At 49.6% G+C, this 13,401-nt stretch overlaps 1 protein-coding gene across 4 annotated transcripts in view; it reads left to right on the top strand.

The window, feature by feature from the left end:
* Nucleotides 1-13,401, top strand: part of MICALL2 (MICAL like 2) — a 36,195-nt gene continuing 22,794 nt past the window's right edge. For all 4 annotated transcript variants that reach the window (XR_008579384.1, XR_008579383.1, XM_054842774.1 and 1 more), the window contains exons 1-4: nt 1-271; nt 6,706-6,754; nt 10,312-10,453; nt 12,937-13,097. Coding sequence is in view for 2 of the 4 variants with exons in the window: in XM_054842774.1 (XP_054698749.1) it covers nt 129-271; nt 6,706-6,754; nt 10,312-10,453; nt 12,937-13,097 (495 nt within the window). In the remaining 2 variants the exon portion in view is untranslated. The remainder of the gene's footprint in view (nt 272-6,705; nt 6,755-10,311; nt 10,454-12,936; nt 13,098-13,401) is intronic.

The raw sequence follows: 13,401 nt of genomic DNA on the forward strand, positions 1-13,401 counted from the left end.
CGGCCGGTCGCCACACGCCGGCAGCCTCCGGCTGGGCTCGGCACGGCGCGGCGAGGGGCTCCCTCCTGCCCCGCCGAGCCACCCCGGGGCGCGGGGCCTGCCGCCGCCTCCCCCGGGCCGTCGAGGCCATGGCGGCCATCCAGAACCTGCAGCTGTGGTGCAAGCAGCAGTGTGAGGGCTACCGCGATGTCAGCATCACCAACATGACCACCTCCTTCCGCGACGGCCTCGCCTTCTGCGCCATCCTCCACCGCCACCGGCCCGACCTCATGTGAGTACCCTCGCCAGACGTCGAGGCCAGCGCATGGGCTGCCAGCTCGGCGGGGCTGGGACTCTCCACTCATGGCCGAGGGCCCTCGCTGGGCTGCGGTCAGCCCGCCGTTGAGCCGCCAACCCCGGGCCCGCTGTCCGCCCTGGGCCCTCGCCTTCCCTGCGGATGCAGCTCTAGAGAAGTCGCAGCTCCTCGTCGGGAGATGCTGCGGGCGGGCAGGAGCTCAGCTAGCACCCACGCTGAAAATCTCCAAGCCGAGAGCTCCGCTCTCGCTGCCTGTCTGCTTTTCTCCTCCCTATATTTTTTTCTTTTTTCACCTTTCTTCTCTCAGTAGCTGAAGTATAAATATTTTAAACGCGTCCTTTTCCATTGCAAGACAAGTTCAGGCACTGATTTTTGGGAAGCGTTTCCTTCTTTGCCGTTTGTGTTTGCTTAGGCTGGGCTTTCCTCGCTCAGCCCGACGGCATCTCTGCTGCTCGTGAGTCGGGAGGCGAGGACTATTTAAACAGAATACAATAGAAAGGCAGGGCCTGGCAGCCGCTGGATTCCTGCACATCACTCATTTTTCCCATCCAGAGCTCTGTTTGTGGGAGGCAAAGTGTTTGCCAGCCCTTGCTGGTGCCATTGCTGGAACCCTGTGGGTTTTGACTTGTCCCTGCCCAAATATTAACATCTGGAAAGGTGAATTGCCGAAGGGACGTGTAGATCCTGCTTCATAGTTTGTTGTGTTTTTTTTTATTTCTGGGCTCTTTGGACTTTGAGGTGGAGGGGTTGAGGTGGGAGGTCAAGGCAAGAGAGCAGCGCAAAGATTGCCCAAGAATATTGATTTAAGTGTTGGGTCTCTCTCAGTCAGACCTGTCCAGCTGGTGGAGGACCAGGTTGGGTTTTCTGTACTGTGGTTTTCCTCCTGAATTCTGCCTTTTACCTCGTGCTCCCAGGACAGCCTGCCGCTTTGGTTTGTGTGCAGAGATCTCTCTTATAGGTGTCTTGCTTCTGGTGGAAACCCAAGGAGAAGACCTCCTCTTGCTCTCTCTCCTCTGTTGTTTTGAAACTTGGAAGAGGCAGGAGCAGGCTTGGGCAGTGGGGGGGGTTAGTGCAGGAGCTTCAGGCATACTTTCTCTGTAGTCCCCAGCACTTGGGCAGTCACCATGGTGTTGCTGTGCATGGTTTCCTGACATGCTGTCATGTCCACATGACTCCAGATATTTCCTTTCCTTCCTTTGGTTCACAGTCCCAAAGATACAAAATACCAGGGCAGAAAGGCTGATGTGACCAGGAGGTGCTCGTAGAGGGACCATGACTGCTTTCTGGCCGACTCTGCAGCTGGCTATCCGGAGCATGGGTGTAAACAGGGGCTCAGCAACTCGAGAGCTGGAATAATCCTGTTGACCAGTCTAGTGGGTTGTTTATAATCCTTGAACTCTGCATCAAGGGTTGTGGATAGACATACCTTGAATAAATGCTCCTGTGCTGAAGAGGGAAGGCGTTCCTTGTGGTATCTGTCTGTTCCCATTCATTTTCTTTTACAATGGAAATTCTGCCTGACTTTATTCAGGACCTTACAGAAGCTCCTTCTGACTTGGACCAGCTCAGCAACAACTGCCTGAAGGTTAAAGTAAGAGGAGCTTTTATCAGTGACCTCCCTCAGCAGTGTCAGTGGTGCAATGCAGGAAAGCACCAGATGTATCCTTGGCTGGGCAAAGTCCTGCTGGAAGGAAGTTATGCTTTCAAGTGGTTGGTGGCCAGGGCTGCCGGGAGTCATGTGTCAGATCCTGGGGCTGAATACGTGTGCAAATTCTCCGTGAATCTGTAAATGCTTCTCTGAGCATTGGCAGTGCAGGAGCCACCGGCAGAGAAGTGCGGCTGGGTGCATGTGTGGCTGTGACTCCTTCTTCCCAGGGACTTGAAGTGGTTTATCCTGAGCTCCCCTTTCTTCGAGCAAAGAGCCTAGTTGAAGATTAAAAGCATTATACTGAAAATAAAACTAGAAAAGGATAACTCGTATTTGGCGCACTCAGTGTGTTTGCAGCAGCTCTTCTATGTAAATCACTTGCAGAACATGATTCAGTCACAGCACCAGAGTTTTGCAACTGTATGTTTTCCGACTTGGTTTACACAAATGACGTTCTTGGGCTGAGGAGTGCAGGGGATTTCTCCTTGCAGGAGCCTGAGAAATTCCTGGGAAAACTTCAAGCAATTACAAAACATGGTTATAATCACAGGCTTGTCTTGTGGGGTACGTGGGTCAGAGGACAGGCTGGTGTGGGTCTCTCCCTCTTTCCTGTTTCCTTGCTGGAAAACATAGGGAAATACAACTTCTCTCAATCTTAGTTGATGTCAGTTTGTATGTTATCAGTGAACAGGGTAGGCTGTGTAAAATTAGAAATGCATTTCCCACTCACTTCCCACTCACTTCCCACTCACCAAGGATGCTCTGGGCGAGTGGAGACGTACACTGAATTACCATGGAAATTCATTTCTCTCTTGTCCCAGCTGAAGAGTGCTTCATAGCCAGCCCCAGCCAGGCACATACGCTGCGTCAGGCAGGTCCCTGCCCATTTTCTGGGGTGACTGCGGAGCCCTGAGGCTCCTCTCATCAGAGGGACGTGAAGCTGCACGGCGGCATGGTGGGTGGCTGAGGTCTGCGGCTGCTGCATGTGATGGCGATGGCTGTGCAAGCTCTGGTCACAGTTTTAGTGGCCTTGGCCTGATAAGTGAGTTAGAAGAAGCAGGGGGGCTGCACACGCTTGCTTGGATATTAATGCCAGATGTCGAGGAAAGGTTTTGATTAAGCGCCTTCTCTTCGTCCGGGATCTTGTTCTTTCCCAGACTGTGAGCTGCTGTTTAGCTCAGTGTTCTGGGAACTGACTGGTTGTGAAACCTCCTTGGCGGCTGAGCAGCAGCAGGCACCCATTCCTCCGGCGCTGTTTCCTGGGCCGCTGTCAGCTCAGCGGGGCAGGATGAGGCTGAGAGTTGCTGGTACGGACAGGGAGGGCCCTGGCCGTGCTGAGGACGGGTTTCCCGCAGTCTCTGTCTCCTTAGCAGAAGGCTGGGGTGAAGCAGAGCTGCCGCCTGCTTGGCTGCTGCGGGACTGTGGTTTGTGTGGCAGGCGTAGGCGATGGGAGGATGGTTCTGGGAGGATGGTTCTGGGGTCAGGGGGTCTCATTTGTTGTTAGTCACCCCCACAGCACACTGCAGCTCACCAGAGTCGTGTGGAGCAGGCATTGCTGAGAGGAGAACGAATGCATGGGGGACATCTTCCACCTGGGATTCCCAGCCCTGTCGCCTCTCCCCAGGTTGTTTGCACCTCCAGAAGGAGCACAGCTGAAAGGTGCTGTTTTCAGCACAGCACACTGGATTTGAACCCTCTGTTCAAGGACTGCGAGCAGGCAAATGGTGCTTCACTTTTTCACTGATCTTTTTGACTGCACATATCTTATTGTCTCTAGAGAAAATAGTGCGATAGTGCTGAGAGGCAGAAGCTTTTTGAGGCCACCACAACTCTGGGACTTTTTTTGCTCAGTCTGCTCTGAGGTAAAGTTTCCAACCGAGTTAGTGCTTCCAGCAGCAGCAACAGATATTCCTCCTAGGGAGGCACATGTGCTTGCAAAGGACTGTTGCGTGCTTTGCGAGCGCTGGGTCTGTGCAGCTGGAGCAGTGGGTGGTCATGGCGATTTGTGGGCATGAGAAATGCTCGGCCACTTTTTGCTAAGAGAAGGATTTTTTGGGGGGAGCTAAAAACTTGCCTCCTGTTCCTGTGCTTGTGAACTCTGATTTGTTTCCAACACTGGATGCCCTTTCTTGGGTCAGATCTATATTTCTCACCTCTTCCAATTAATTCAGTTGCCTGTGTTTTCTCAGCGGAGAACTCTTACTTCTCCATTTGTATTAGCTTTGCTTTCTTAGGATTACATTGGTCTGGAGAGCTTTGATATTCTAAGATAGGAGATGCACCAGCAAGATCAATTTCCAAAAGAAATATTATATGTAAGCAGTTCACCTGACTGGCCAGGGAAGGAGTGATGCTGAGAGGGCAGGAAGCTCATGAAATCACCAAGTAACCTGTTTGTTTGCACTCTCCTTCAGGGAACAGAAGGAGATTTCAGACATTTACCATCAGAGATTCAGATTTTTAGGTCTCTGTTACATGCCACGCGATGTGAAGCTGCACACACACTACCACAGCAAACAGCATTCAGCGTGGGAGCAAAAGGCACTGACCGACAGTAAATAGGTAGCTCCAGTACGTTATGCCTTACGTGTCAGAATGACAAGGAAGCTGGAGCTCCCCTTTGCTCTTGCGGGTGTTTTCCTGCATTCAGGACGTTACTGCTACAGAGACTTTATTTGAGAGCAGAACCAGGAGTGAGGCAGAGAGCTGCAATCATCTGCATCAGCTGGCTCTTAAAAAAGCTGATTTTCTTGCCTGACACAAAACAGGATGATTGTAGCTATTGTTTCACTGAAACTATTTTTGCTTGTGATTATTTTTGTTGCTCTTTTTAATCTATTGTCTCAGGGAAGGGAAATCTCTGGGCAGGAGCACTGCTTGAAGAAAAACCTCTGCAAGTCCCTTTGGTGTTGCACAGGAAAAAGTATATGATTTAGAGGTGGGATGTGCCTTGTCTTTACGTGCTTCTTGGGGGAGTTTGACCTTTGGGTCTTATCTGTTGTTCGTTCTTTCTCTCCTTATCCCACATAGCAACACCAGATGCAGGAAGCGAGGAGGAGGCATAGGCTGCGGCATGGTGGACAAACCTGTTTGAAGGCACCTCTCTTATTTATAATGTAATGCTCCACTTTCTGTACTAAGTAGATAAAGGACCTGGCTTGCTCCTTGCTGTTACAAGTCATGGAAAAAGTTCCCCTGCTGCGATACGGATCATGTGTTTGTCTCATGAATAGGTTGCTGCGAGTCAGCTTTGCCCTGGCTTTCACACAGTTATCCTGGCTCCTTTCAGAGGTGAGGGACTGGCTAACCTAACAAGGGTAGGTCCATATTGGTTATAAAGGTGCTACGTACAAAAATACAAAGTTGGCGTGTAGCCTTTTCTGTTTATCAGTGAGAATTTGCTCTCTGATATCAGCCTTTTGCTTAGCTCTGTGCCGGCAGGTACAAGGATTGTAAAATGAAACTGAGTTATCAGAAAGGAATTGACCCTGCCCGCTTGCCTGGCAGAAGGAAGCAATGGCAGCAGGGCTGCCAGCCAACAGTTGGGTTTGTATTCCCAGTTTAGCTGGTGACAATGAGTTTAAAACAAAGCTGAAGGCGAATGTTTCCTAAGCAAGGGACATGCTCTGCTATGGGTGAGAAGGCACACTGTGTTGCGGCTCTACTTCCAATAGCACAAACCCACTCTCCCCCGTGAGTGTCCTGCCTGTCCTGCCAGGTCCTGGTTTCTGAGTTCCCAGCACAGTGCAGAGAAAGGTGGCATCTGGGTTGGACCAGAGAGGGGGAGAGCAAATCTGGGGAGAGGGAGGTGATGTCCAGGGACAGCAGAACGGAAGAAGGATTGTTGACTTGGCTTGTAACTGCAAACAGTAATTGTCTCTTCCTTTTCAGTTATTGGTTATGATGACAAATCAAAGGTGACAGCCCTAGGGAAAGGAGAATAACATTTCTATAGACAACTTTGGTATTATCAGCCGCAGTATTGTGTTGTGGGCAGAGGTGTTTCCAAGGCAGATTCCTGGTGCTGGTTTTGTGGAGCTCTGCCAGAGAAGAGAAGAGGATTTGTAACCAGAACTTGTGCGCTGGTGGAACCAACAGCTTCTGAGATCAGAGGATACGGGCACGTCAGAGAAGCGTGTGATACATGCAGCAAGTGTGCAATAAATCTGTGCAGCATCTGAGGTATCCACACCTCCTTGGAGCTGAGGTCTCACTGTGTGGAGACAACTTGCAAGATGGGAGAAAGGCATGGATGTGGCTGTTGGAAAGCACTTTCGGGAATGGAGTGTCACAAATCTGGCTGGCAGGCATTGGTGTGTCTTTTTGAGGTGGGAGAGGAGCAAGGCTTTTTTTGAGGAAAAAAAAAATACCCCATGAGTTAGAGGTTGCTCCTGGCTGTCTCAGCAAAACTCGTGAATCTGCATGGGATGTTTTGGCATCAGCACATCCTGTCCATGGGAGGCTACGGGAGTCAGCCCTGCAAGGGTAGATGTGCCAAAATTGTGTTGTGCTGCCTGTGGGCAGATGGCTGTGCCTGCTGGGTATCCTGCGTGTCTCTGTTCCGGGAGGTACAACACTTCTGTGGCTGTCTCGGATGGGATCTGCCACGCTGCTCCCTGTGGAGTGTCTCTGAGAAGGCAGAGTGGGAGGAGATGCTCTGTCCCCTGAACCAGTGAGGCTCAGAGAGGTTTGAGAAGATGGAAGTGTAGCAGCTTGCTCTACATCATTAAACTGAGATATTTCTCTTCTTTCTATATTTCAGAAACTTCAACTCCCTCAGTAAAGAAAATGTGTATGAGAATAACAAGTTGGTAAGTGACTTTTAATGTTTTACTTTTGGCCTAGTCTATGATCTTGTGCTTTGCTTCTGTAGTTTAACAACAGGAACAACACAGATGCAGTGTGCTAATGTGCTGTATTAAAATCCTTTGCCTTATTCTGCATACGTCCAACCTTCCAATTTGAGTGGCAATGTCCATGCTTGCTGGCTGCTTGAAGGCACCCTCAAACTGCTCGCACTCCTTCACTGGCTGCACAGCGACGCCTGTGTCCCATGTGTTCTGTGGCAGCAGAAACTTGAACAGAGATGCTGGACATCAAGACACGGGCATGGACGTGTTGAGTACTTGATGCTTCTGAGGATGGAGCAAGAGCTGGGAGGTAGCTGGTGTGAGAGGGGAAGCATAGGGAGTGTTCCCCCACTTCTGCTCATTGCCAGTGCAGGGGATGAAGGCTGCTAGAAGGTGGAGACCTTAAACCTCATCCTGCCTCAACACTTCGCTCCAGGATGGGATTTGAGTTTCTCTTGTTCTCTCCACAAAGAAGGCAGAAGTTGGGCAAGCCAATCCCCTCCTGCACTAGATTCAACCATGGGCTTAGTGCTCCAAGGAAGGATTTTTTCCCTCCCTCTCTCCCGTGCAAAGAGAGAGGCAGTGGATTAAAATGCTTCTCTTCCCTTGGCATTGCTCCACACAGCTTCGTGGCTGCTTGTCAGGAACTTGGGATGTGAACGAACCACGGCAGCTTACTCTTGTCTGGACTGAAGGAATGACATCCTCTGACGCAGTGAGCCGTCTGAGGTGGTCCTTGCCTCCGGGAGAGCTAAACTCACCTCCCCACGCTCCTTAGCTTCTGCTCCCCTTCGGCCCCGGCCGTGTTCACAGTGCCTATGATGGACCCCCCTCTCCCCAAGCTGGGGCTGCAGTACGTGAGCAGTTATTCACTCTCTGGGGTTCAGCCCTATGTGTTCCTCTCCTCTAGGTGAGATTCAGACCGAGTGGTTTTGCCCTTCAGGTTTGGTATTTGGCAGGCATGAGGGCTTCTTTGCCATGGACGGTCATCCCGGCCAGAGCGCTGTGAAGCCCTGAGTGTTGCTCCTTCCCCAGCCAGGCTGATGGGGTCTGCTCTGCTGGCGGCTTTGTTTTTCTCTGGGAAATGAGTTGTATGAGCCGCCTCCGCTGCTTTTAATAATGAAAAGCTTCTTTGTGCCTCTCATAAATAGACTTGCTCCCCTCCTTTGTCGCAGCCTGTGTTCCCTCCGCCCCCCCTCCGTTTCTTAGTTTCTTTTATGTCCTTTATTTTGCTTTCTCTCCCTTGTTCCACCTGCTGTAGGACGACTTGTCTGTGTTGTGCTTTCACTGCTGGTATCCTGCTGCCTTGGCTCTGCCATCAGTGGGGTTGACCCCTCCATCTCCCTCTAGACTCCTGGGCTGGCCTCCCCCCTCAGACTGCTCTCCATCCTAGCTCCCACCTTCTTCCTCTGGCTGCCCTTGGGTCTGATTTCAAGCACTATTCTTCAGCTATTCTTTAAACCCTCCTTGATGCCTCACTATTCAATAACTTATTTTCAGGGGCTGTATTATTCAGCTAAAAAATCTTGTCCGGACTGCAATTTGCCATATAAGGTCTTCTGCTGAGGAAGAATGTGTCACCTCTCAAGTGCCAAAAAAACCAACCCCAAACCCTAGGAAAATTTCAATTGGTGGCGGTTTTTTGCTAAAGATTTCAAAAATATATAAAGAGGATAAAGGTTTCTAGAGGCCTTGGATCCAGTTCTTTCAGTGCTAAGGGACGGTGGCGTGGTGTCACAGATACAGTGGTAGCCTGTGTGAGAGCTGTGCCTGGCCAGCTCAGATGGCTTCGAGCGTATCACTTTGCCTCCTCTATGCAAAATGGGAGCAGTGGCACTTACCTCCTTCATAAAGCGCTTGGAGCTGCACTGATGAAAAATGTTATGCAGAAATAACGTGTTTCTTCTTTAAAAGCCAGCCTGGGCAGGCAGGTAGAGAAGGGCAACTGAGCCATGTTAGGTGGTGATCTTGTAGGATCTCCAGGCAAGAGCAGTTCCCAGGAACATGAGGATGCTGTAGACACAGGGGACTCTACATCCTAATGCTGCGCTCTGCTTTTGGCCAAACCAGTTGTGCACATAGAGCATCCTCCTCTTTGTGGTCCAGGGAGCCCCTCAAACTTGTTTTATGCCTGTTGCGCTGGTCTCACCTATGGCACCGTCTGGCAGGAGGTGGCATGGCCTGCGTTCCTGCTAGACTGCACACTGGGAATGTCCAGTAAAACCCCACTGGTCAGACCAGTTGTGCAGCCAGTGCAATGGGGAACACTCCAAAGAATATATTAAGTACCAGGTTATGAGACAAGGGAGTGCCAGGCTGGGCCGGTAGCCGGGATGACGCACCGGAGGTAACTGACTGAAAGCGTGCTTAATGTCAGCTCAGTTACATTTTTACTGGGATACCCAATGGAAAAAAATGGTAATTATCTTGCTAAAAAATAATGGCTGTTTGTTTCTTCTAAGCAGGAATAGTTGGCTTGTACACCAACACTGTTGTGTGTCTGTGCCAGAGGTCAGATGCGGAGGGTTTTAATTTGTTCAAGTATTTCTTTAACCCTTTCACTGTGGGCTTCAGCAATAGCCTTCCTCGTGCCTCCGGTCCTGCAAGTGCTGTTTTCCTTTACTGTGGTGACATTTCAAAGGGGATGCTCCAAAGGGGGAGGGAAAGGATTTTTTCCTATAAGCCAGGAAGGAAGAGGGCTGGAGAAAGTCCCTAGAAAAAGCTCTACACTGAATTGAGCAAAGGCTTTATGGATGTTGCTTTTTTTTTTTTGTCCTCTAGTAAGGGCTCACGTTCAGAGGCAAAATAAAATAGCTTTTACCTTCTTTGATCCTGAAGTTTCAAAGCAGAGGGCACCACAAAGAGGAATATTTGCCCCAAATACATGTTAGCATGGAAATGCTGGAAGGGAGCTAGGTGTCAGGCAGTCTTCTGCATTATTCTTCTCTTCCTCCTTTCTAGTCTGGGAGAGTGAGCTCCCTCCTGCAGCCTGAGATTTCCCCTTTTTCAAACGGGGAAGAGCAGGCAGTAGGCAGGAAGCGTTAACATTTGCACAGCTCTCAGAGATAGAAAGCTGCCTGCAAACACCTACCAGCGCACCGTTAATTGGGGAGCACTCCAGGTTGGGCTGGAAGCCTGGAAGCGAGTCTGCCAGCCTGGACTGACACATCCCCTTCTGCCAGGCCTCGTTCTCTGCAGCTGTGCATATCCTGATAGAGGCAGACTGAGGAAGAGCAGGGGAAGCCCAGGTGAGTTCCTGTGCAGTGAGCTACGGCCAGCTTGCCAGGCCAGATTTTTGGCTCCCTGCCTGAATTTCTCAACGTGGTGGCTGGAAGCCATGACTCCGTTGGTTCCTGTAACGGCCGCGCGATGTAGGAGTTAAACTGGTGCATCTGTTCCCCAGTAGAGTTATTATTTGAGTGAGGCTGTTTGCAGTGGAGTTTCTTGCTTGTGATGAGGAGCAGCTCTGTTGCCTGGGCTGGACAAGACACCTTTTCTTTTTTTCCTTCCTTCTCTAGGCATTTCGAGTGGCAGAGGAGGAGCTGGGGATCCCAGCCTTGCTGGATGCAGAGGATATGGTTGCTCTGAGAGTACCAGACAGACTGAGCATCCTCACCTATGTTTCTCAGTATTATAACTACTTCCATGGACGGTCTCCTAGTAAGTACTGTATTCCCTGGAGGGGTGGGAAGGATCAAGGCTTAATTTTGTGCTTTCCCTTGCCTCCTAACAGGCTTCGAAAAGCAAAACAAACTGCACAGAGGCCTTTTGATACCAGAACTATTTCAGTGGGGGATCTGAATTCTTTACACACCAGCCTACAGCAGCACGAGTGCTTTTGGAAGCGCACAAGGCCGTGCCTTGTCTTTAAAATGAGTGCCTTAAAATTTAATATACAATCTAAAATTTCTTACGGTTCAGCCAGACAGGAGCAGTGAAGATCCCCCCTCCGTGGTCCCCACCTCAGCTTTCCTTTCTCAAGCACCTCCATCCCTGCTCCTGTCCTTGCCACACCGGAGGGCTGGTGAGAACATGGAGCCTAACAAGGCTGAGCTTGTCTGTGAGGCTGTGCCAATGTAACAGCATCCATGGTAGGGCTTGTACAGCACGGCAGTACTGATATAGGGAAGTAGAAGAAAATGACCCCCTTAACTGACATAATTGTGATAGCAATTCTTTCAAACATAAAACAGGCCACAGAGCTGCCAAGGCATTATATTCACGTACTGTAGAGTTTATCTGGGCTCACAGGAGCATTATTGTAGACTTGGTTTATATTTGGCTTTAAGCTCATACAAAATGAAATAATACGATAAACCAATTTCACAGGTTCCTCCAGAGGAAACTTTAGAAAGTGGGACATGAATGACTTAACTGGTTAAGGTGAATCTAGATGGAGAAGACAGATATGTATTGAAAATGTCCTACATATTAGAAATAAAGTACAATTCATTCTGAGAGCTGCCTTTAATGTCTCTTCCCCCTTCTCCACCCCTTTACACATTTAAGCATGCTTTTTCTCTCCCTCTACAACCTCTTCCCTCCCCTCTCTCCCTTTTTTTTTAATTTCTTGTTTTAAAACCATTCTGATTGAATTCAAACAAATTCCATCGTGTTTGTGCCAAGTGGTGGGAATCTGGGTCAGTTTGGGGTCTCCACCCCCTCCCCCCCCAGCATCTTGCCTCCCACATCATCAAGCACAGCACATTTTTATACTCTCTAGTGTCCCACAAAACGCTCTGGTTGCATTCCTGTTGCTGGGGTGAATGTGCGTGTCTGAAAATGAGCCCAGCCAGGAATGTGCCCTCTGACACCAAGCAAACTCCTAATACCATCGTCATGCCCTTCGAATGGGCTCCAGCAGGACCATGAAATAAGCAGGACGCAGGAGGCCAGAGAGGGCCAGCGGCTGATATTTTATTGAGGTCAGGCGTTTACAGAAGAGCAGAGCAGAAGCCACCCATCTTTGTGCTGGCCTTTGGGAACTCGATAAATGGCCCAAGTGGGAAGTGAGGGGGCAGCCTGACCCTAAACCGTTTGCTGAGTTGGCTGTCACCAGGCCACTGGTCGCTGTGGTAAAAGAGCTCTGGCTGTTTATTTGGATAACTAGCTTTCTTGAGAGAAGACTGCTGGGAACTGGGCTCCTTCTCTGCTCCCTACACCCTGCCCAGACTCCCTCTGTATTTACTGAAAGGGTATAATCTCTTTTCAGACAGGAGGTCATTTAATTGGTCGCTCTTAAAGTGAATCTGTGGCTCAAATATCCCACAAAAAACACCGTGACATCTCATTCAGAATAGGAAGTGGCACAAAAATGACATCCCTGTGAGACAGATGAGGGGTCTTGTCTGTAAAAATTGTGCATGAAGCTTTATTTCCCAGGAAAGTCTCCCTGTACTTCCCAGGGCATGGGGCATCATTCTTTGCTTGCTTGAAGTGTGTTGGGGATTCTCTTTTCTCCACTGGTAAATTTAGAGGGTTTCTCTTTCATCTGAAAGAAAAGAGGACTGGGCATTTGCGGGCTTCCTGTGGCAAGTCCTGTTGGTTTCTGCATCAGCACCACCGTGGCATCTCCAAGTGCCTGTCGTAGAATTATCCATTTTTAGTGGTTGTTTCTGCATTCAACAAGCCTGTCTGCTCCATGAGAGTCCCAGCCGGGATGTGGGGTGGACACCCACAGTAGTGAAGGTTCAGAGGGTATAGGAATTCTGGAGCAAAGCAACTTGAATGAAGCAAACCCTCCATGCTTCCGTTCCTTAGCTGTAATACCTAACTGCACTGCCTGTTTCAGTGGTGATCACTTCCAGCCAAACTGTGGGCCAGGTACAAACCCAAGGTCTTGTTGACACCATTGACTGATGGGGTTTGTATTTTTCCACTTTTTCATTCCCCTCCATGGAATTCCCCGAGAAGAAAAAAAGAGTCAGCAGTTTCAGCTGCCAGATGATACTAGTGTATGTTGGTAAAATTCACTTGTGAACTCTTGCCTCTCACTCCACTACAGAACTGCTTGCAAAGGAAGCCTGTGTCCCCTTGTATGCTTTGCGTGTTATCCATCAGGCACCTTTGGATCTTCTTATATTGTAAATGACTCCTGAGTTCATGGGATACCCTTAAAATCTCCCCTTCTTTCTTTCTTCCAGTTGGAGGCATGGCTGGAATCAAGCGTCCTTCCTCTGAACCTCAGGAGCAGCCTCTTGGGAAGAAAGCTGTTTCAGAGCCTCCTAAGCCAGTGCCGCCAAAACTGCCTCCTGCCCACCCGCCAGCCAGAGCTAAGCCAAAAGAAACCTCCCCAGTCACCATGGTAAGAAATGTGTTTTGGGGTGTTCTTTAACCCTTAAATCTGTTCAGTGAGCTGGAGAGTATTATGCTAGTTCAAGGTTGCTAGTAGTAAGGACTCAGTCTCTACATTTTCTGCTCACTGTGGGGGATTTAATCCAGAGGTCCGGTTACTGAACAGATTCAGGTGGGAGTCGTTAGAAAGCCATCAGTCAGTGGTGAATAGGACGTGGGTGTCTTAGGACATGGCTGTGCTGTTCCTAGACCTTGTGGATGGATATTTTTAACAGAACGCATTCTTTTTGCTAGAAAACATTGATTAAATTCTT

This window comes from Grus americana, chromosome 15 (assembly GCF_028858705.1).
Source record: "Grus americana isolate bGruAme1 chromosome 15, bGruAme1.mat, whole genome shotgun sequence".
NCBI classification, from domain to species: domain Eukaryota; kingdom Metazoa; phylum Chordata; class Aves; order Gruiformes; family Gruidae; genus Grus; species Grus americana.